General features: G+C 44.0%; 1 protein-coding gene across 8 annotated transcripts in view; it reads left to right on the plus strand.

Moving 5' to 3' along the window:
• Positions 1-13,176: 13,176 nt before the first annotated feature.
• LOC109872893 (dihydropyrimidinase-related protein 3) overlaps positions 13,177-25,808 on the plus strand; it is a 50,089-nt gene continuing 37,457 nt past the window's right edge. For 6 of the 8 annotated variants that reach the window (XM_031807979.1, XM_031807983.1, XM_031807981.1 and 3 more), the window contains exon 1: positions 13,248-13,428. In XM_031807979.1, the coding sequence (XP_031663839.1) occupies positions 13,381-13,428 (48 nt within the window). In that variant the 5' untranslated portion in view covers positions 13,248-13,380. Of the gene's footprint in view, positions 13,429-25,808 lie in introns of all 8 variants that reach the window. The other 2 variants (XM_031807977.1, XM_031807976.1) reach the window with 2 other exon arrangements.

Genomic DNA, 25,808 nt, shown 5'->3' on the forward strand with positions numbered 1-25,808 from the left:
GACTTACCTGTGTATCTCGCAATTCCCGGAACGGCCGATCAGGTACCCCGACAAAAATACGGAGGTATGTTCTGCAACGTCGAGGGAGCATACGAGAGCAAAACAATTGATTTCGATGCTCTGAGTGTCGGTCAGAGGGGGAACCAAACCCCTAGGACTGCTAAACGGGAGACCGCGCTGGAGGCGAGGAACCCTATAAATCAGAGCTCTCCATGTAAAGAAAGTGACACTTGTTACGACAAGAAATATTCTGGCATAGAGATAAAAACTACCAAAGGCAAGGAAGTCCTACAAAATCTAGGTGATGAGAAGGTAAATTCTCCTCTTGCGTGCATGCTACAGATGTCTGCAGTAATCAACTGCACCTCACAGTACCTGACAGTTTTAATAATGGTGATCTGAATAGAATATTACCACAAAACATGCACAGTTGGCACTCAGAAAGGACTCTCACAACCTATATTCAGAGGGGCATACAGATGAAAGTGTGTCATGGCAACTACAATTTGACAAATGTTATTCTGTACATATTAAAGGTGGTCCTTGAGAAACATACCTTCCTGAGAGTCTTGTGTTTATGCCAACTACATGGTAAGTGCATCCATGAATTATGTAAGGAAGAGTCTGAGTGGATCAGGTGGAGCTGCAGCCTGACACCCTAAACACCTCAATACAACACAAATGACAATCCAATTCATTTCTAAATATTCAATCAAAGGTTCCTCTCTCTTGTTTGGGCTTGACTATCAATTGCCTATCTAATCATCTTTCTTCAATGATTGGTTGTCATCCAGGTAAATGAAGAAAGCTTAAACTGTACATCACATCATGTAAACAATCTTCCATTTCTCATCCATAAGTGGCATGATGGTAATGTTGTACTGTTACAATTGTGTGTGTGTGTTGCCTCTCAACAGGCTTGTGGAAAGTTATAAAAAAAAGTGGAACTTATACAGTATCCACCTGTACTTTATAAAACAACAAATATAGACAAAAAATGTCAGGAATAAAATCCCCTTTTCGACCAATGAAACTGGTTTTGGATGCAGAGGTATCTGAATGACAAAGAAAGGCCATGAATTTTGTATTTTGATGCAGGCTGCATTATACATTTGATTGCGTTTGATTAGATTGGACTGTGGCTCTGGATCACCTGAGAGACATTCCATCTGGTGATGTGAGTTATAATTTATTCCATCCTGTCTCTGAATAATACAGTTTATGACCCTAAAATTTGTCAAAGACTCCAGCCACCCTAGCCATGGACTGTTCTCTCTGCTACTGCAGGGCAAACGGAACTGGAGCGCCAAGTCTAGGACCAAAAGGCTTCTTAACAGCTTCTATCCCCAAGCCATAAGACTCCTGAACAGCTAATCAAAGGGCTACCCAGTCCCCTCTTTTACGCTACTGCTACTCTCTGTTTATTATCTTTGCATAGTCACTTTAACTCTACCTACATGTACATATCACCTGCCCCCCCCCCCCACACACACACACATTGACTCTGTACCAGTACCCCCTGTATATAGCCTCCACATTGACTCTGTACCGGTACCCCCTGTATATAGCCTCCACATTGACTCTGTACCAGTACCTCCTGTATGTAGCCTCCACATTGACTCTGTACCAGTACCCCCTGTATATAGCCTCCACATTGACTCTGTACCAGTACCCCCTGTATATAGCCTCCACATTGACTCTGTACCAGTACCCCCTGTATATAGCCTCCACATTGACTCTGTACTGGTACTCCCTGTATATAGCCTCCACATTGACTCTGTACCAGTACCCCCTGTATATAGCCTCCACATTGACTCTGTACCAGTACCCCCTGTATATAGCCTCCACATTGACTCTGTACCAGTACCCCCTGTATATAGCCTCCACATTGACTCTGTACCGGTACCTCCTGTATATAGCCTCCACATTGACTCTGTACCAGTACCTCCTGTATATAGCCTCCACATTGACTCTGTACCAGTACCTCCTGTATATAGCCTCCACATTGACTCTGTACCAGTACCCCCTGTATATAGCCTCCACATTGACTCTGTACCGGTACCTCCTGTATATAGCCTCCACATTGACTCTGTACCAGTACCCCCTGTATATAGCCTCCACATTGACTCTGTACCGGTACCACCTGTATATAGCCTCCACATTGACTCTGTACCGGTACCTCCTGTATATAGCCTCCACATTGACTCTGTACCAGTACCTCCTGTATATAGCCTCCACATTGACTCTGTACCGGTACCACCTGTATATAGCCTCCACATTGACTCTGTACCGGTACCTCCTGTATATAGCCTCCACATTGACTCTGTACCGGTACCACCTGTATATAGCCTCCACATTGACTCTGTACCGGTACCTCCTGTATATAGCCTCCACATTGACTCTGTACCGGTACCACCTGTATATAGCCTCCACATTGACTCTGTACCAGTACCCCCTGTATATAGCCTCCACATTGACTCTGTACCGGTACCTCCTGTATATAGCCTCCACATTGACTCTGTACCAGTACCCCCTGTATATAGCCTCCACATTGACTCTGTACCGGTACCACCTGTATATAGCCTCCACATTGACTCTGTACCGGTACCTCCTGTATATAGCCTCCACATTGACTCTGTACCGGTACCTCCTGTATATAGCCTCCACATTGACTCTGTACCGGTACCCCCTGTATATAGCCTCCACATTGACTCTGTACCGGTACCTCCTGTATATAGCCTCCACATTGACTCTGTACCGGTACCTCCTGTATATAGCCTCCACATTGACTCTGTACCAGTACCTCCTGTATATAGCCTCCACATTGACTCTGTACCGGTACCTCCTGTATATAGCCTCCACATTGACTCTGTACCGGTACCTCCTGTATATAGCCTCCACATTGACTCTGTACCGGTACCTCCTGTATATAGCCTCCACATTGACTCTGTACCGGTACCTCCTGTATATAGCCTCCACATTGACTCTGTACCGGTACCTCCTGTATATAGCCTCCACATTGACTCTGTACCAGTACCTCCTGTATATAGCCTCCACATTGACTCTGTACCGGTACCCCCTGTATATAGCCTCCACATTGACTCTGTACCGGTACCACCTGTATATAGCCTCCACATTGACTCTGTACCAGTACCCCCTGTATATAGCCTCCACATTGACTCTGTACCGGTACCCCCTGTATATAGCCTCCACATTGACTCTGTACCGGTACCACCTGTATATAGCCTCCACATTGACTCTGTACCGGTACCTCCTGTATATAGCCTCCACATTGACTCTGTACCGGTACCTCCTGTATATAGCCTCCACATTGACTCTGTACCAGTACCCCCTGTATATAGCCTCCACATTGACTCTGTACCAGTACCCCCTGTATATAGCCTCCACATTGACTCTGTACCGGTACCTCCTGTATATAGCCTCCACATTGACTCTGTACCGGTACCTCCTGTATATAGCCTCCACATTGACTCTGTACCAGTACCTCCTGTATATAGCCTCCACATTGACTCTGTACCGGTACCTCCTGTATATAGCCTCCACATTGACTCTGTACCAGTACCTCCTGTATATAGCCTCCACATTGACTCTGTACCGGTACCTCCTGTATATAGCCTCCACATTGACTCTGTACCGGTACCTCCTGTATATAGCCTCCACATTGACTCTGTACCAGTACCCCCTGTATATAGCCTCCACATTGACTCTGTACCAGTACCCCCTGTATATAGCCTCCACATTGACTCTGTACCAGTACCCCCTGTATATAGCCTCCACATTGACTCTGTACCGGTACCTCCTGTATATAGCCTCCACATTGACTCTGTACCAGTACCTCCTGTATATAGCCTCCACATTGACTCTGTACCAGTACCTCCTGTATATAGCCTCCACATTGACTCTGTACCAGTACCCCCTGTATATAGCCTCCACATTGACTCTGTACCGGTACCTCCTGTATATAGCCTCCACATTGACTCTGTACCAGTACCCCCTGTATATAGCCTCCACATTGACTCTGTACCGGTACCACCTGTATATAGCCTCCACATTGACTCTGTACCGGTACCTCCTGTATATAGCCTCCACATTGACTCTGTACCAGTACCTCCTGTATATAGCCTCCACATTGACTCTGTACCGGTACCACCTGTATATAGCCTCCACATTGACTCTGTACCGGTACCTCCTGTATATAGCCTCCACATTGACTCTGTACCGGTACCACCTGTATATAGCCTCCACATTGACTCTGTACCGGTACCTCCTGTATATAGCCTCCACATTGACTCTGTACCGGTACCACCTGTATATAGCCTCCACATTGACTCTGTACCAGTACCCCCTGTATATAGCCTCCACATTGACTCTGTACCGGTACCTCCTGTATATAGCCTCCACATTGACTCTGTACCAGTACCCCCTGTATATAGCCTCCACATTGACTCTGTACCGGTACCACCTGTATATAGCCTCCACATTGACTCTGTACCGGTACCTCCTGTATATAGCCTCCACATTGACTCTGTACCGGTACCTCCTGTATATAGCCTCCACATTGACTCTGTACCGGTACCCCCTGTATATAGCCTCCACATTGACTCTGTACCGGTACCTCCTGTATATAGCCTCCACATTGACTCTGTACCGGTACCTCCTGTATATAGCCTCCACATTGACTCTGTACCAGTACCTCCTGTATATAGCCTCCACATTGACTCTGTACCGGTACCTCCTGTATATAGCCTCCACATTGACTCTGTACCGGTACCTCCTGTATATAGCCTCCACATTGACTCTGTACCGGTACCTCCTGTATATAGCCTCCACATTGACTCTGTACCGGTACCTCCTGTATATAGCCTCCACATTGACTCTGTACCGGTACCTCCTGTATATAGCCTCCACATTGACTCTGTACCAGTACCTCCTGTATATAGCCTCCACATTGACTCTGTACCGGTACCCCCTGTATATAGCCTCCACATTGACTCTGTACCGGTACCACCTGTATATAGCCTCCACATTGACTCTGTACCAGTACCCCCTGTATATAGCCTCCACATTGACTCTGTACCGGTACCCCCTGTATATAGCCTCCACATTGACTCTGTACCGGTACCACCTGTATATAGCCTCCACATTGACTCTGTACCGGTACCTCCTGTATATAGCCTCCACATTGACTCTGTACCGGTACCTCCTGTATATAGCCTCCACATTGACTCTGTACCAGTACCCCCTGTATATAGCCTCCACATTGACTCTGTACCAGTACCCCCTGTATATAGCCTCCACATTGACTCTGTACCGGTACCTCCTGTATATAGCCTCCACATTGACTCTGTACCGGTACCTCCTGTATATAGCCTCCACATTGACTCTGTACCAGTACCTCCTGTATATAGCCTCCACATTGACTCTGTACCGGTACCTCCTGTATATAGCCTCCACATTGACTCTGTACCAGTACCTCCTGTATATAGCCTCCACATTGACTCTGTACCGGTACCTCCTGTATATAGCCTCCACATTGACTCTGTACCGGTACCTCCTGTATATAGCCTCCACATTGACTCTGTACCAGTACCCCCTGTATATAGCCTCCACATTGACTCTGTACCAGTACCCCCTGTATATAGCCTCCACATTGACTCTGTACCAGTACCCCCTGTATATAGCCTCCACATTGACTCTGTACCGGTACCTCCTGTATATAGCCTCCACATTGACTCTGTACCGGTACCACCTGTATATAGCCTCCACATTGACTCTGTACCGGTACCACCTGTATATAGCCTCCACATTGACTCTGTACCAGTACCTCCTGTATATAGCCTCCACATTGACTCTGTACCGGTACCACCTGTATATAGCCTCCACATTGACTCTGTACCAGTACCTCCTGTATATAGCCTCCACATTGACTCTGTACCAGTACCTCCTGTATATAGCCTCCACATTGACTCTGTACCAGTACCCCCTGTATATAGCCTCCACATTGACTCTGTACCGGTACCACCTGTATATAGCCTCCACATTGACTCTGTACCAGTACCCCCTGTATATAGCCTCCACATTGACTCTGTACCAGTACCTCCTGTATATAGCCTCCACATTGACTCTGTACCAGTACCCCCTGTATATAGCCTCCACATTGACTCTGTACCAGTACCCCCTGTATATAGCCTCCACATTGACTCTGTACCGGTACCTCCTGTATATAGCCCCCGCACATGGACTCTGTACCGGTACCACCTGTATATAGCCTCCACATGGACTCTGTACCGGTACCACCTGTATATAGCCTCCACATTGACTCTGTACCGGTACCACCTGTATATAGCCTCCACATGGACTCTGTACCGGTACCACCTGTATATAGCCTCCACATGGACTCTGTACCGGTACCACCTGTATATAGCCTCCACATTGACTCTGTACCGGTACCACCTGTATATAGCCTCCACATGGACTCTGTACCGGTACCACCTGTATATAGCCTCCACATGGACTCTGTACCGGTACCACCTGTATATAGCCTCCACATGGACTCTGTACCGGTACCTCCTGTATATAGCCTCCACATTGACTCTGTACCGGTACCTCCTGTATATAGCCTCCACATTGACTCTGTACCGGTACCTCCTGTATATAGCCTCCACATTGACTCTGTACCGGTACCTCCTGTATATAGCCCCCGCACATGGACTCTGTACCGGTACCACCTGTATATAGCCTCCACATGGACTCTGTACCGGTACCACCTGTATATAGCCTCCACATTGACTCTGTACCGGTACCACCTGTATATAGCCTCCACATGGACTCTGTACCGGTACCACCTGTATATAGCCTCCACATGGACTCTGTACCGGTACCACCTGTATATAGCCTCCACATTGACTCTGTACCGGTACCACCTGTATATAGCCTCCACATGGACTCTGTACCGGTACCACCTGTATATAGCCTCCACATGGACTCTGTACCGGTACCACCTGTATATAGCCTCCACATGGACTCTGTACCGGTACCTCCTGTATATAGCCTCCACATTGACTCTGTACCGGTACCTCCTGTATATAGCCTCCACATTGACTCTGTACCGGTACCTCCTGTATATAGCCTCGCTATTGTTATTTTACTGCTGCTGTTTAATTATTTGTTACTTTTATTATCTATATTTTACTTAACACTTTTTTTCTTAAAACATATTAAAGCATTATTGGTTAAGGGTTTGTAAGTAAGCATTTCACTGTAAGGTCTAAACCTGTTGTATTCGGTGCATGTGATGAATACAATTTGATTTGATTTGACTTGTCCTTTAAACCGTGGTTGAATTGAGGTTTGTGGGTTCTGTCATATATATAGCTTCTGAATGTCTCAATTTGGAACTGACCTCAGCTAAGCTTGTGGGCAACAAAGCGATGATTCACTATTCCAAATGGCCCCCTATTCACCATGTAGTACACTACTTTTGACCAGAGCCTTTAGGGCTCAAAAAGTAGTGCACTACAAAGGGAATAAGGTACCATTTGGGACAGAGACACTATGTCCTGCCCTGCTATACTGCAATCCCTCTGTCTCAGAGATGAGAAAGTATTTTAGGTTGAGTGAGGATGATTACTGTTTGGGACAGAGACACTGTGTCCTGCCCTGCTATACTGTAATCCCTCCGTCTCTGAGATGACAAAGTCCATTAGGTTGAGTGAGGATGATTACTGTTTGGGACAGAGACACTGTGTCCTGCCCTGCTATACTGTAATCCCTCCGTCTCAGAGATGAGAAAGTCTTTTAGGTTGAGTGAGGATGATTACTGTTTGGAACAGAGACACTGTGTCCTGCCCTGCTATACTGTAATCCCTCCGTCTCTGAGATGACAAAGTCCATTAGGTTGAGTGAGGATGATTACTGTTTGGGACAGAGACACTGTCTCCTGCCCCGCTATACTGTAATCCCTCTGTCTCAGAGATGAGAAAGTATTTTAGGTTGAGTGAGGATGATTACTGTTTGGGACAGAGACGCTGTCTCCTGCCCTGCTATACTGTAATCCCTCCGTCTCAGAGATGAGAAAGTCCATTAGGTTGAGTGAGGATGATTACTGTTTGGGACAGAGACACTGTGTCCTGCCCTGCTATACTGTAATTCCTCCGTCTCTGAGATGAGAAAGTCTTTTAGGTTGAGTGAGGATGATTACTGTTTAGGACAGAGACACTGTCTCCTGCCCTGCTATACTGTAATCCCTCCGTCTCAGAGATGAGAAAGTCCATTAGGTTGAGTGAGGATGATTACTGTTTGGGACAGAGACACTGTCTCCTGCCCTGCTATACTGTAATCCCTCCGTCTCAGAGATGAGAAAGTCCATTAGGTTGAGTGAGGATGATTACTGTTTAGTCATAGCTGTCCCGGTCATTCCCAGATACACAACCAAACTAAGCACAGTCTGGATGGTACACAAGTAAAGGGACAGGCCAAGCAAAAAAGAGGTCTCTACACTCCACGCAGTGAAGAGTCTTCGCTCTCTGTCCGTTTGTGCTGTGAAGGCAGATTGTCTCTTGATGCGTAATAAATAAAAGGGACATTTCCATCCAGGAATCACAGGGAGGAACCTGTGGTGTGACATCATGGGCTGATGTAGCTGGGGCGGCAGGTAGCCTAGTGGTTAGAGCGTTGGACTAGTAACCGAAAGGTTGCAAGATGGAATCCCCGAGCTGACAAGGTAAAACTGTCGTTCTGCCCCTGAACAGGCAGTTAACCCACTGTTCCTAGGCCGTCATTGAAAATAAGAATTTGTTCTTAACTGACTTGCCTAGTTAAATAAAGGTTTTTTAAAAAAGCTTTTTTAAAATAGCTCTTGTGGCAGCCAGGGTCCCCATGTGGACAGCTGTGGGACTGCAGTGCTGCAGCCCAGATCTGACTCAGCGAAACATGGAAGGAGTCTGTTGTTGTGTTCTGTCTGTGTTGCCCCAATCTTGTGGTGGTGACATATCAGACTGACACCTAATGTCAGCCCAATTATGCCTGGGAGCATCCCTCTGTTGTGTCCTCTTATGCAAGCGAATGCCAAACATAACTCTGGCTGAAACATCTAGCTAATGCAAGTTCTGTTTCACACAAATGTGCACTTCTATCAGCACTGTGTGTAGTTAGTGTTTGAGGATAAGGTTATAATCATGCCCTTGAAAAAGAAAAGGAAAGCCTCACACTCTAGGAGCTCAGATGCAATAGTTGAATAACCAATGTTTGGACAGACAAGCTGTATTCATCAGGGTATAATGACCAACGCTGCAGGTCACTAGTTGAATCAATCCCTACCACGAGGCCAGGTTATGAAGCCTCACAATACAATACTTATGAAGATAGCCTATTTCAGAATGTAAAACCATGTGCTCCCATCTTCATTCAAGTTTATGTTTTTCAAGTTGATGTCTCCTGTGACACGCCTCAGCTTTACATCAGCACACTGGGAATGTATCCCCTCTCTCTTCTCCATTAAAAACACTGAACAACAACCGCTAAGGTTGTGCCTCAGTGATACGGTATGTACTTCTCCATAGAAACAACCAGTAGCCCTGCTCTACCCTGCCTTAGATTCAGGGAGGTGGCCAGAACAGGGGAGGGTCTCTCTCTCTTTGTCCTCTGCTCATCTGGGTACGCCCCAGCTGGGAAGGACTTTCTCTCCACACGCCCCCTGCATCCATGGAATTCCTGTCTGGTGGTAATGGGGTAGGGGCTTGGCCCGGGGGGGTAGGGGCTATAAGGGGTAGGGGGGTTAATCCCCTTTGGAAGCTGTCTAGCCTGTACATCAAATCAAATTGTATTGGTCACATACACATATTTAGCAGATGTTATTGCGGGTGTAGCGAAATGCTATATATATATATATATATATATATTATAATTTTTTGTTTAATAAGTTCTTTCCAGCTGTATGTAATGACACAAAGTACGTTCTGGGCTAATAGTGTAAGAAATAACACACACAAAAATACTGCAAAGTTGCTTAGGAGCTAGAAGCAGAGCTGCCATGTCTGTCGGCGCCATCTTGCTGGTTCATGTACAGGAACATGATAAGCAGTTCTTGTACATGATGCCCAGCTTCCTCTACATGACAACCAGCTTCCTCTACATGATACCCAGCTTCTTGTACATGATACCCAGCTTCTTGTACATGATACCCAGCTTCGTGTACATGATACCCAGCTTCCTGTACATGATACCCAGCTTCGTGTACATGATACCCAGCTTCCTGTACATGATACCCAGCTTCCTGTACATGTGAGCAGTGTGCTGTTAGGAATCCCCTTATCATTCCTCACTAAATTACTTCCTCCACTAATGTCTTCTTCTTTATATTGTACAGCCATTTACTAAACAGATGTACAGCATCTCTCCTAAACCCTTTTAAACCAATGATAAACAATTGATACTTTTGGTACTTACATACAATTGGTACTTACATACACCATAATCATACACACACACACACAATGTTGTTTAATATTTAGAGAACGTCATTATGGGTGCATTAGGGCAGGGTCTGGGGGGGGGGGGGGGGGGGGCTTAGAGGAGAGGTATGGGAGGGGAGGGAGGCCTGCTCTGCTGAGACCCAGACAATAGAGACTCATGGCAGGGCGGGGACAGGGACAGGCTCCACCCACTTTGTTCATAATAATACCAGGCAGACCAGTCTAATAATTACCATCATCATGGATACAGATCTCAGCTCTCCCGGAAATACTGTATATCAATATTTTGCAGCCATTATAAAATGGAAAAAAAGGGAAATGCTAATCATGCTTGCTAGTTATCACATGATAAAGCCAAGTCATGCATTGAGGCTACAATAAATTATCCTTGAATGGTGGATTGTGGATGCACTCAGGAAGTATTCTATTATGTATAAATAATGATTTGTATTGTGTTTGAAGGCTAGACCAGTCCCAGTAAAACAACAGGAATGGTAGGCCTCTTTGAGCCTTTCAACTGGATTTTAGCTGGAAAATAAGTTCCCTGGACAAACACTGAGTGGACAAAACCCCAAAACATCAGAACACCTGCTCTTTCCATGGCATAGACTGACCAGGTGAATCCAGGTAAAAGCTATAATCCCTTATTGATGTCACTTGTTAATTAAATCCACTTCAATCAGTGTAGATGAAAGGAGGAGACAGATTAAATAAATTTAAGCCTTCAGACAATTGAGACATGGATTGTGTATGTGTGCTATTCAGAGACTGAATGGGCAAGACAAAATATTTAAGAGCCTTTAAACGGGGTTTGGTAATAGGTGCCAGTTTGTGTCAAGAACTGCAACACTGCTGGGTTTTTCACACTCAACAGTTTCTTGTGTGTATTAAGAATGGTCCACCACCCAGCCAACTTGACACAACTGCGGGAAGCATTGACCCCGCCCTGTGCAACTGGGTACTGGACTTCCTGACAGGCCGCCCCCAGGTGGTGAGAGTAGGTAACAACATCTCCACCCCGCTGATCCTGAACACTGGGGCCCCACAAGGGTGCGTTCTGAGCCCTCTCCTGTACTCCCTGTTCACCCACGACTGCGTGGCCATGCACGCCTCAAACTCAATCATCAAGTTTGCAGACGACACTACAGTGGTAGGCTTGATTACCATCAACGATGAGACGGCCTACAGGGAGGAGGTGATGAACCTCGGAGTGTGGTGTCAGGAAAATAACCTCACACTCAACGTCAACAAAACAAAGGAGATGATTGTGGACTTCAGGAGCACCCCCCTATCCACATCGACGGGACAGTAGTGGAGAGGGTAGTAAGTTTTAAGTTCCTCTGCGTACACATCACGGACAAACTGAATTGGTCCACCCACAAATACAGCGTTGTCAAGAAGGCGCAGCAGCAGTAGTGAGGTCTGCACAACGCATCACCGGGGGCAAACTACCTGCCCTCCAGGACACCTACACCACCCGATGTCACAGGAAGGCCATAAAGATCATCAAGAACAACAACCACCCGAGCCACTGCCTGTTCACCCTGCTATCATCCAGAAGGCGAGGTCAGTACAGGTGCATCAAAGCAGGGACCGAGAGACTGAAAAACAGCTTCTATCTCAAGGCCATCAGACTGTTAAACAGCCACCACTAACATTGAGTGGCTGCTGCCAACATACTGACTCAACTCCAGCCACTTTAATAATGGACATTTATGTAAAAAATGTATCACTAGCCACTTTAAACAATGCCACTTTATGTTTACATACCCTACATTACTCATCTCATATGTATACACTGTACTCTATACCATCTACTGCATCTTGCCTATGCCGTTCTGTACCATCACTCATTCATATATCTTTATGTACATATTCTTTATCCTTTTACACTTGTGTGTATAAGGTAGTAGTTGTGGAATTGTTAGGTTTGATTACTCGTTGGTTATTACTGCATTGTCGGAACTAGAAGCACAAGCATGTCGCTACACTCGCATTAACATCTGCTAACCATGTGTATGTGACAAATAAAATGTGATTAGATCCCTACACTAACATCCTCCTTTAGCTCCTCGGAAACAAGGCAGCTGCAGCCGAAACTGTCAGGGCCACACCCCTCTTGTCCGCTCCACAGCATATAGGCCTAGTCTACCACGTGGTAGCCTACCTTCTACTCCTCTACCCATTGGCTATCCACGGCCGCACTTGTTCTTATGATGTGTAGGGCCTATGCCTGCTGGGATCTAATAGCGTTGCATGTTGAACACATCAGTGAGTCTACACAAGACTGCTGCAAAGAAGCCTACTAATATGGGACACTGCATCTCAGTGCTAGAGATATCACTACAGTCCCTGGTTCGAATCACAATGGCCATGATTGGGGCAGCGCACAATGGCCCCAGCATCGTCCTGGTTAGGGTTTGGCCTAATTGTAAATAATAATTAGCAAAATGTTACACAGCATCATCTGGATATGTGTGCATTAAATGTTAAACATTAACCTTCTGCTACTATTTCTGTTAAGCCGTCTATACATCCAATATCCACGGTGTTATCAGGTACAAATGTTGCAGAGTCATTACACTGTTTCTATTTCAGTGCAATTCTGTACAGTACACTGTTGTAGTCGCCTACACCTGCTGTTGAGCGTCCTCCTGTGGGAGGATTTGAGCATTGCAGCTGTAGGCTACCAATGAGACTATTGAGGGAGGAGTCCGTCGGTGGATCAGAGTAGACGCTCTAGCTCACTTCGAAGCACTTTACATTGCACAGAGGGAGGCGACCATTCCCTAATTTTCCCATCCAGCCAGTAGCCGCAGAAACACCCAGAGGGGAATATTTCAAAGCTTTGTTCAGAGGTGGAATCAGTTTTCGACCAGTCGCAATTATGTCTGGGCATTCTTATCAAGGCAAAAAGAATATTCCAAAGATCACAGTAAGTAGAAATATTCATATCTGCCTGGCTTTTAAAACATGCATGCCTGATTGTCTAAAATCAGTGCATTGCTTTTGTCTTGGCTAATTCCTATTTTATTTTACCGCTATTCAAGAATGTGCCAATAGCAATTAATTTATGCATACAGGCCTTTTTCATCCGTGTGGGATATTTTCCTTTCCATTATGATAGTCAATTGAACATAGAAACAAATACAGTAGTGCAGAATGAAGGTGGCATGATTGGCTACCATAGTGACAGTCGGAGAGACAGAACGAGGCGTTTTCTTAAAGGTAACTTGCATCTTCTTTGTTGAGGATGGCATGATACCCGTGCGCAGTGCATGTGGCTCGTTTGAAAGATAAATATATTAAATTAATAAAATAATCTTCACACTGGGCTATTCTAATGTAGTTATAACTTTATATGTTGGCATCTTGAATGTGGCATCTTGAATGCTTGGGGAAAGATAGATGAAATGATGTAAATGAAATGCACATCCTTTTTATAAATAATAAACAACATTATCGCGTTTTGGATTCGTTTTTGTAGCCTACAGGGCCACACATGATGGAAAGTCAGCCTTCTATTATAAGAAAAAAACGAATACAAAGCAATAAATCAGTTATAGCTGTGTGAATCGAGGAAATATATGGCCTATTCGTTTTCCATATTCAACATCCTGTGGTTGAATTATGTACCATAATAAACGCCTGTTGTACACTCCCATTCTGTTAAATAAAGATGTAATTGTCCAGATATAGGCTATCTGAGCGTCTGGACTGGTGATGCAGGGAGAGAGAAAAAATCTCCCACGCCCCATGTGTATGATCAGATGTTATAGCCCGCCCGTAAAATAGAGCATTTCGAATTCAGCATTACTAGAACGCAATGTAATAGAATTCACCGGTGCGATGCTTTGCCTCACGGGGTTGGAGTTCATATCGGGGCAAGCAACGTGTTGGCGGGGATGGTTGCTGCTGCTGCACAGCTCTAGGGTCTGTTTGAAATGGCTGCGTGTTCATTGTTGCGGCTCACCGTGGTGTTATATTCCAGGAGAGACGCCCTTTGTCTCGTCTGATATCACTGACGGATTGGGGGTGGAGGCAGGCTGGCCCGCAAGGGTCTTCTCATAGAATATCAGCGACGCACTAGAATGTTTTAGGGGGAGTTGTGTGTGTAAATATTTTTGTAGACATTTTATTTTTTGTGGAGGCTTTGAACATGTTTGGTCTGTACAGGGAATACACCTGCTGCTCAGTCTAGGGACCTCGCACTATTTTATGCTTTATCATCAATTCTGCATATCAGCCTCCTTGTAGGCCTACTCTACTCTACTGTGAAACTTGACATAATGGAGAATCTAATATCCTTTAAACAAGTTAGACAGTTTATTACAGTGTAATTGCATGTACACAAATGCTGGGTTGCTTGGTTGATCCAACTGGGTTGCAGGCATTTTTTTTCATTGGGTCACTTAGTTGGGTTATTGATGCTGGGTTATTGAGATACTGTATGATCCAGTGGGACAGATCAGAAGACTGGAGGGGTGAATTTAAGATAGATCTTTTTAGCCACCCATGAGAGTAAATGTCATTCCTGATAATCTATTGTGTTGTCTAGTTATCACATGTTAAGGTTGAACATTGACACTTTAGTAGCTTTAGTGAGGCTCACAGAAGTGTACGAGTTCCCTAAAAGCCCAAAGTTGGGATACAATAAAGTGGTATACCTTATTATAATATGTAATAAATAATCTTAACATTATAGAAGAATGAAGGAGAATTAGAATTTGCAGTATGTAAACTGAATGTGATGAACAATAATACATTTACTCTCACGGGTGGCCAATAAGATCTAGCTGAAAGCCATGCCCCTAATAAGCCACGCCTCTTGAAAATACCCTACTGCTAGGTCATTGCAGAATGGGAGTAAAAATTCCCAACTGATGGTTAAATTAACCCATGTTTGAGTAATCCCAACAACCCAATAATATACCAAATAACCCAAATGTGGTTATTTTTAACCCAGCATTCTTTTGTGTGTAGGCTATAGCCTGACAATCTGAGAAATGTATTTATTGGGAATGATTTTCCTAGTTTATTTCTACCCCCTATATCCCAGCTGTTTCCCTATGTCTGTCTGGGAGCAGGAGCGCATTAAGGCAATGTCAGATTTCTAGGTGTGGTTTTGCTTTTCCCATGTTCTCACAGTATCCTACTGTAGTACCTTGCATGTCATCATTCATCCCCTCCAGCTGGAACCTGCATATGTGGGCATGACAGGCTTTACCCAGGAAAGAAACCTTTTGCCCCCAATGGCGCCACAAAACAGGGCTTCACCGTCCCTACACTGTCTTCAAAGTGGGCCTAACTGCAAGCAAAGTGTGTGGTCATACACACTTCCTTAAAAACGTTGGTGCTGGGCTAGTAGAGAATACCTGTAAAGAATAGGAAGGCCTCCACACTGTTGTGTGTATGCTCACAATTCACCACTTTATTTACTACGTTTCAGACCTTCCTAACTGTAAAACATCATGCTGTGACCACCCAGCTATTGCCATCCACTCTCAATGGCCACCAGCATACTATTGAGACGTAGAAAATACCACCTTGGTTACCCTTGTCTCCCTGCCTCTAGCCTCTGACGTGAGGCCATTTTACCACCCTGGATGGAGATTGCGGTCAGGCCCAATCAGAACCAGATTTGAGTGTTGGGCTGCCTTGGAAACGGTGCCGCTTTGGCCTATCACAAGATCACGCTGCTTGAGACTGGCCTCTATGATGTGGCGGCTAGGCAACTTATTTAGATTGATACAGCCTATTGTTTTGACTTTTCCACAGAAAAAAAATGTAATGTGCTTTTGAGTGAATAGTAAATATTTTTGTCACTAGGCAACAGCAGAGGCCCCTGGCTCCCATGCGGCAGGATGACTTTCCCCTTCCATTGGTCTCAGCCTGCCCGCCCGCCCGCCTCACACATAAGGGTCTCACAGTTAATAGACTCCTCTGGAATATCGTCTTGGCTCGGTGTGTTTTATCTGCTATGTTTTCTCTGTTAGCAACAACACACAGAGGCCCTGTTCCCAGTCAAACTCTCTACAGATGTCCTTAAGAACTGCCTGTTGCAAATGCTTCTGTTACTATAATGTGTGCTCTTATAATTTTGGTCTATGTGGGAAAAAACCTTCACAAACCTTCACAATTCAGCATGCAGTACTTCCTTTAGATAATCTTTTGTCTTTTCTGTCTTTTATAATAGTGAAAGAGAGAGTTTCCGGTAGGAAGATCTCTAGTTGTACTATTTTTTTAAGTTCGATCAACAGTCAAATCTTGTAACACAAGGACTTATTTTGTTATTTCCAATGTCAAATTGCAGCAAATCACTGTTACTGTAGGCTTTTCTGACCTTGTGAGGAGATCTTATCACAAGCATGTCTCAAACTCTTAACCCTTAAATTGTTTCATTTTGTATCAGCTTAAAACTATAAACCAAATCCTGTGATCTGTAACATGGCAACAACAAATCTCCCCACCCCCCAGTATCAGTCTGTGAGCCACGCCAGTGCTGTGGAAGGGCGCTACATAGAGCCAGTGTCCCAAATCACACGCTATTCCCTATTTAGTAACATGCGCCCTGGTTTAATTTTCTCCAAACGGGTTCCTCCAAATGTCCCCATAGAAGAACCCTTTTTGGTTCCAGGAAGAACCCTTTTTGGTTCCAGGAAGAACCCTTTTTGGTTCCAGGAAGAACCCTTTTTGGTTCCAGGTAGAACCCTTTTGGGTTCCATGAAGAACCCTCTGTGGAAAGGGATCCACCTGGAACCAAAAGGGTTCTTCAAAGGGTTCTCCTATGGGGACAGCCGAATAACTATTTTAGGTGCTAGATAGCACTGTTGTTTGTTTTCTTCCTAAGAGTGTATACTGTATAGGCTATTGGGTGTGATTTGGGACGCGGCCACTACCCATTAAGCTCTTTTTGTTCTGTTTTACTGTAACTGTCTGCAGCCTGGTTGATTGACAGGCGTGGGTAGGCTTTATGGCACGTTACTTAGTCAAGGTCAGCATAAGTGATCAGGGCGAAGGTTTGATGCCGACCAAAGTGGACAGCAGCACTAAACCAAGCGCACAACACACACTCATCTCAGTTACTGTGGAAAGTAAAAGGAGACATTTGAAAATACGCGCAGTATACTACTTCTGTACGTTAGCATTTGAATTGGAATAAAATGTTATTGGACAAAGAGTCAGTGAGGAAGACATTGTTATGCCAGAAATGTCCTTACAAATGGTATGGCTAAAGTTCTCTCTGTGGGGTTTCCATGACCATTTTTTTCATGGAATGGGATTTTAGTAGTACTTTAATGATACAGTAAGAACATATATTTAGAGGGTATTCATTTCAGCTGGTTCCATCCCTATCCTCAAACTCTGCATGTCTTGTGGTTGCACTGATGGGACGGTTTGACTTGTTTATGAGTTTAACCGTGAACAATATTTTACAATCCATGTCATGACCCATCTGCAAATCCACCAGCATGGACCAACACCTCAAGGATTGTGGCTGGTCTCATATCAACACTACTGCAACTACTGGATTCTGTCAAAGCATTTAACCACAGAACATTTGGGGAATGCTAAGCCAAAGTCACATTTTTGATTTGTGTGTTGCAACAGAATTCGAACTGCAGATTGGCGTATCATTTTACTCTTTTAAGTTCTGTCATATTTACGCTGTAACAAAAACATGGAGGACTCTGTCTTTCTCTTCACTCATTGTTTTTAGCAGGGTTTCTCCAGATGTATGTATCTGAGAGTCGTCTTTCCTTACTGAATCCAGTGAAATCACTGGATTACTTTGGATATATTGTGATAGTTTACTAAGCGGAGACCACTGCTCTGATAATAACAGTGCATTCAATCAAACTCCTCTGAATAGTCACAAAATCACAACTCTGATTAAAATGACCTCCACAACTATTTGCTTTCTTTCATTTATCGAGGAATTTATTCTGCCGTTTTAATTCACGTCTGTAATTATCTCTGGCCCTATCACGTGCGGCATTATCACATGTAAAATATAATAATTCATTAATTAAGATGATTTAAAAATGCCAAATAGAATGGCTAATCTGTTAAACATTATCCTAAATTAAATCATCAACATAGTCAATACCATTGATGTTTAATATAAGGTTTCTGCATTATTATTTATGTTATTTACGTTCATTTATGTTACTATGTCAACAGGTATTTGTTGTCAATGTTTTGGCGTCAAACTGGTGGCAGTTGGACGAGTTGCAGAGTAACAGTAATTTAAAATAATGTAATTGTTGATTAGAATGTTTTTTAAATTAATTAGGCTATTTTGTTTTGAACCATGTGTTCTATCTACTAAAATCAAATCAAAGTTGATTTGTCACGTGCGCTGAATACAACAGGTGTAGACCTTACAGTGAAATGCTGAATACAACAGGTGTAGACCTTACAGTGAAATGCTGAATACAACAGGTGTAGACCTTACAGTGAAATGCTTACTTACAGGTTCTAACCAATAGTGCAAAAAAGGTATTAGGTGAACAATAGGTAGGTAAAGAAATAAAACAGTAAAAAGACAGGCTATATACAGTAGAGAGGCTATATACAGTAGAGAGGCTATATACAGTAGAGAGGCTATATACAGTAGTGAGGCTATATACAGTAGAGAGGCTATATACAGTAGCGAGGCTATAACAGTAGCGAGGCTATATACAGTAGTGAGGCTATATACAGTAGAGAGGCTATATACAGTAGAGAGGCTATATACAGTAGAGAGGCTATATACAGTAGAGAGGCTATATACAGTAGAGAGGCTATATACAGTAGTGAGGCTATATACAGTAGAGAGGCTATATACAGTAGAGAGGCTATATACAGTAGAGAGGCTATATACAGTAGTGAGGCTATATACAGTAGAGAGGCTATATATAGTAGAGAGGCTATATACAGTAGAGAGGCTATATACAGTAGTGAGGCTATATACAGTAGAGAGGCTATATACAGTAGAGAGGCTATATACAGTAGCGAGGCTATATACAGTAGTGAGGCTATAACAGTAGTGAGGCTATATACAGTAGCGAGGCTATATACAGTAGCGAGGCTATATACAGTAGAGAGGCTATATACAGTAGAGAGGCTATATACAGTAGCGAGGCTATATACAGTAGAGAGGCTATATACAGTAGAGAGGCTATATACAGTAGAGAGGCTATATACAGTAGAGAGGCTATAACAGTAGCGAGGCTATAACAGTAGCGAGGCTATAACAGTAGCGAGGCTATATACAGTAGAGAGGCTATATACAGTAGAGAGGCTATATACAGTAGCGAGGCTATAACAGTAGCGAGGCTATAACAGTAGCGAGGCTATAACAGTAGCGAGGCTATAACAGTAGTGAGGCTATATACAGTAGCGAGGCTATATACAGTAGCGAGGCTATATACAGTAGTGAGGCTATATACAGTAGCGAGGCTATTACAGTAGCGAGGCTATAACAGTAGCGAGGCTATATACAGTAGCGAGGCTATAAACAGTAGTGAGGCTATATACAGTAGCGAGGCTATAAGAGTAGCGAGGCTATATACAGTAGCGAGGCTATAACAGTAGCGAGGCTATATACAGTAGCCAGGCTATAACAGTAGCGAGGCTATATACAGTAGCGAGGTTATAACAGTAGCAAGGCTATATACAGTAGCGAGGCTATTACAGTAGCGAGGCTATAACAGTAGTGAGGCTATATACAGTAGCGAGGCTATATACAGTAGCGAGGCTATAACAGTAGTGAGGCTATAACAGTAGCGAGGCTATAACAGTAGCGAGGCTATATACAGTAGTGAGGCTATATACAGTAGCGAGGCTATATACAGTAGTGAGGCTATATACAGTAGTGAGGCTATAACAGTAGTGAGGCTATATACAGTAGCGAGGCTATAACAGTAGTGAGGCTATAACAGTAGTGAGGCTATATACAGTAGCGAGGCTATAACAGTAGTGAGGCTATAACAGTAGTGAGGCTATATACAGTAGCGAGACTATAACAGTAGTGAGGCTATAACAGTAGCGAGGCTATATACAGTAGCGAGGCTATATACAGTAGAGAGGCTATATACAGTAGAGAGGCTATATACAGTAGAGAGGCTATATACAGTAGAGAGGCTATATACAGTAGCGAGGCTATATACAGTAGCGAGGCTATATACAGTAGTGAGGCTATAACAGTAGTGAGGCTATATACAGTAGCGAGGCTATATACAGTAGCGAGGCTATATACAGTAGAGAGGCTATATACAGTAGAGAGGCTATATACAGTAGAGAGGCTATATACAGTAGCGAGGCTATATACAGTAGAGAGGCTATATACAGTAGAGAGGCTATATACAGTAGAGAGGCTATATACAGTAGAGAGGCTATATACAGTAGCGAGGCTATAACAGTAGCGAGGCTATAACAGTAGCGAGGCTATAACAGTAGCGAGGCTATATACAGTAGAGAGGCTATATACAGTAGCGAGGCTATAACAGTAGCGAGGCTATAACAGTAGCGAGGCTATAACAGTAGCGAGGCTATAACAGTAGTGAGGCTATATACAGTAGCGAGGCTATATACAGTAGCGAGGCTATATACAGTAGTGAGGCTATATACAGTAGCGAGGCTATAACAGTAGCGAGGCTATAACAGTAGCGAGGCTATATACAGTAGCGAGGCTATATACAGTAGTGAGGCTATATACAGTAGTGAGGCTATAAGAGTAGCGAGGCTATATACAGTAGCGAGGCTATAACAGTAGCGAGGCTATATACAGTAGCCAGGCTATAACAGTAGCGAGGCTATATACAGTAGCGAGGTTATAACAGTAGCAAGGCTATATACAGTAGCGAGGCTATTACAGTAGCGAGGCTATAACAGTAGTGAGGCTATATACAGTAGCGAGGCTATATACAGTAGCGAGGCTATAACAGTAGTGAGGCTATAACAGTAGCGAGGCTATAACAGTAGCGAGGCTATATACAGTAGTGAGGCTATATACAGTAGCGAGGCTATATACAGTAGTGAGGCTATATACAGTAGTGAGGCTATAACAGTAGTGAGGCTATATACAGTAGCGAGGCTATAACAGTAGTGAGGCTATAACAGTAGTGAGGCTATATACAGTAGCGAGGCTATAACAGTAGTGAGGCTATAACAGTAGTGAGGCTATATACAGTAGCGAGGCTATAACAGTAGTGAGGCTATAACAGTAGCGAGGCTATATACAGTAGCGAGGCTATATACAGTAGCGAGGCTATAACAGTAGCGAGGCTATATACAGTAGCGAGGCTATAACAGTAGTGAGGCTATATACAGTAGCGAGGCTATATACAGTAGCAAGGCTATATACAGTAGCGAGGCTATATACAGTAGCCAGGCTATAACAGTAGCGAGGCTATATACAGTAGCGAGGTTATAACAGTAGCAAGGCTATATACAGTAGCGAGGCTATTACAGTAGCGAGGCTATAACAGTAGTGAGGCTATATACAGTAGCGAGGCTATATACAGTAGCGAGGCTATATACAGTAGTGAGGCTATAACAGTAGTGAGGCTATATACAGTAGCGAGGCTATATACAGTAGCAAGGCTATAACAGTAGCGAGGCTATATACAGTAGCCAGGCTATAACAGTAGCGAGGCTATATACAGTAGCGAGGTTATAACAGTAGCAAGGCTATATACAGTAGCGAGGCTATTACAGTAGCGAGGCTATAACAGTAGTGAGGCTATATACAGTAGCGAGGCTATATACAGTAGCGAGGCTATATACAGTAGTGAGGCTATAACAGTAGTGAGGCTATATACAGTAGCGAGGCTATAACAGTAGCGAGGCTATATACAGTAGCGAGGCTATATACAGTAGCGAGGCTATATACAGTAGCCAGGCTATAACAGTAGCGAGGCTATATACAGTAGCGAGGCTATAACAGTAGCGAGGCTATTACAGTAGCGAGGCTTTAACAGTAGTGAGGCTATAACAGTAGCGAGGCTATTACAGTAGCGAGGCTATAACAGTAGTGAGGCTATATACAGTAGCGAGGCTATATACAGTAGCGAGGCTATATACAGTAGCGAGGCTATATACAGTAGCGAGGCTATATACAGTAGTGAGGCTATAACAGTAGCGAGGCTATATACAGTAGCGAGGCTATATACAGTAGCGAGGCTATAACAGTAGCGAGGCTATAACAGTAGTGAGGCTATATACAGTAGTGAGGCTATATACAGTAGTGAGGCTATAACAGCAGCAAGGCTATAACAGTAGTGAGGCTATATACAGTAGCGAGGCTATATACAGTAGCGAGGCTATATACAGTAGCGAGGCTATAACAGTAGCGAGGCTATATACAGTAGCGAGGCTATATACAGTAGTGAGGCTAAAGCAGTAGCGAGGCTATATACAGTAGCGAGGCTATAACAGTAGCGAGGCTATAACAGTAGTGAGGCTATATACAGTAGTGAGGCTATATACAGTAGTGAGGCTATAACAGCAGCGAGGCTATAACAGTAGTGAGGCTATATACAGTAGCGAGGCTATATACAGTAGCGAGGCTATATACAGTAGCGAGGCTATAACAGTAGCGAGGCTATAACAGTAGTGAGGCTATATACAGTAGCGAGGCTATAACAGTAGCGAGGCTATAACAGTAGCGAGGCTATATACAGTAGCGAGGCTATATACAGTAGTGAGGCTATATACAGTAGCGAGGCTATAAGAGTAGCGAGGCTATATACAGTAGCGAGGCTATAACAGTAGCGAGGCTATATACAGTAGCCAGGCTATAACAGTAGCGAGGCTATATACAGTAGCGAGGTTATAACAGTAGCAAGGCTATATACAGTAGCGAGGCTATTACAGTAGCGAGGCTATAACAGTAGTGAGGCTATATACAGTAGCGAGGCTATATACAGTAGCGAGGCTATAACAGTAGTGAGGCTATAACAGTAGCGAGGCTATAACAGTAGCGAGGCTATATACAGTAGTGAGGCTATATACAGTAGCGAGGCTATATACAGTAGTGAGGCTATATACAGTAGTGAGGCTATAACAGTAGTGAGGCTATATACAGTAGCGAGGCTATAACAGTAGTGAGGCTATAACAGTAGTGAGGCTATATACAGTAGCGAGGCTATAACAGTAGTGAGGCTATAACAGTAGTGAGGCTATATACAGTAGCGAGGCTATAACAGTAGTGAGGCTATAACAGTAGCGAGGCTATATACAGTAGCGAGGCTATATACAGTAGCGAGGCTATAACAGTAGCGAGGCTATATACAGTAGCGAGGCTATAACAGTAGTGAGGCTATATACAGTAGCGAGGCTATATACAGTAGCAAGGCTATATACAGTAGCGAGGCTATATACAGTAGTGAGGCTATATACAGTAGCGAGGCTATAACAGTAGCGAGGCTATATACAGTAGCGAGGCTATAACAGTAGCGAGGCTATATACAGTAGCCAGGCTATAACAGTAGCGAGGCTATATACAGTAGCGAGGTTATAACAGTAGCAAGGCTATATACAGTAGCGAGGCTATTACAGTAGCGAGGCTATAACAGTAGTGAGGCTATATACAGTAGCGAGGCTATATACAGTAGCGAGGCTATAACAGTAGTGAGGCTATAACAGTAGCGAGGCTATAACAGTAGCGAGGCTATATACAGTAGTGAGGCTATATACAGTAGCGAGGCTATATACAGTAGTGAGGCTATATACAGTAGTGAGGCTATAACAGTAGTGAGGCTATATACAGTAGCGAGGCTATAACAGTAGCGAGGCTATATACAGTAGCGAGGCTATAACAGTAGCGAGGCTATATACAGTAGCCAGGCTATAACAGTAGCGAGGCTATATACAGTAGCGAGGTTATAACAGTAGCAAGGCTATATACAGTAGCGAGGCTATTACAGTAGCGAGGCTATAACAGTAGTGAGGCTATATACAGTAGCGAGGCTATATACAGTAGCGAGGCTATATACAGTAGTGAGGCTATAACAGTAGTGAGGCTATATACAGTAGCGAGGCTATAACAGTAGCGAGGCTATATACAGTAGCGAGGCTATATACAGTAGCGAGGCTATATACAGTAGCCAGGCTATAACAGTAGCGAGGCTATATACAGTAGCGAGGCTATAACAGTAGCGAGGCTATTACAGTAGCGAGGCTTTAACAGTAGTGAGGCTATAACAGTAGCGAGGCTATTACAGTAGCGAGGCTATATCAGTAGTCAGGCTATATACAGTAGCGAGGCTATATACAGTAGCGAGGCTATATACAGTAGCGAGGCTATATACAGTAGCGAGGCTATATACAGTAGTGAGGCTATAACAGTAGCGAGGCTATATACAGTAGCGAGGCTATATACAGTAGCGAGGCTATAACAGTAGCGAGGCTATAACAGTAGTGAGGCTATATACAGTAGTGAGGCTATATACAGTAGTGAGGCTATAACAGCAGCGAGGCTATAACAGTAGTGAGGCTATATACAGTAGCGAGGCTATATACAGTAGCGAGGCTATATACAGTAGCGAGGCTATAACAGTAGCGAGGCTATATACAGTAGCGAGGCTATATACAGTAGTGAGGCTAAAGCAGTAGCGAGGCTATATACAGTAGCGAGGCTATAACAGTAGCGAGGCTATAACAGTAGTGAGGCTATATACAGTAGTGAGGCTATATACAGTAGTGAGGCTATAACAGCAGCGAGGCTATAACAGTAGTGAGGCTATATACAGTAGCGAGGCTATATACAGTAGCGAGGCTATATACAGTAGCGAGGCTATAACAGTAGCGAGGCTATAACAGTAGTGAGGCTATATACAGTAGCGAGGCTATAACAGTAGCGAGGCTATAACAGTAGCGAGGCTATATACAGTAGCGAGGCTATATACAGTAGTGAGGCTATATACAGTAGCGAGGCTATAAGAGTAGCGAGGCTATATACAGTAGCGAGGCTATAACAGTAGCGAGGCTATATACAGTAGCCAGGCTATAACAGTAGCGAGGCTATATACAGTAGCGAGGTTATAACAGTAGCAAGGCTATATACAGTAGCGAGGCTATTACAGTAGCGAGGCTATAACAGTAGTGAGGCTATATACAGTAGCGAGGCTATATACAGTAGCGAGGCTATAACAGTAGTGAGGCTATAACAGTAGCGAGGCTATAACAGTAGCGAGGCTATATACAGTAGTGAGGCTATATACAGTAGCGAGGCTATATACAGTAGTGAGGCTATATACAGTAGTGAGGCTATAACAGTAGTGAGGCTATATACAGTAGCGAGGCTATAACAGTAGTGAGGCTATAACA

This window comes from Oncorhynchus kisutch, linkage group LG28 (assembly GCF_002021735.2).
Source record: "Oncorhynchus kisutch isolate 150728-3 linkage group LG28, Okis_V2, whole genome shotgun sequence".
Lineage (NCBI taxonomy): Eukaryota > Metazoa > Chordata > Actinopteri > Salmoniformes > Salmonidae > Oncorhynchus > Oncorhynchus kisutch.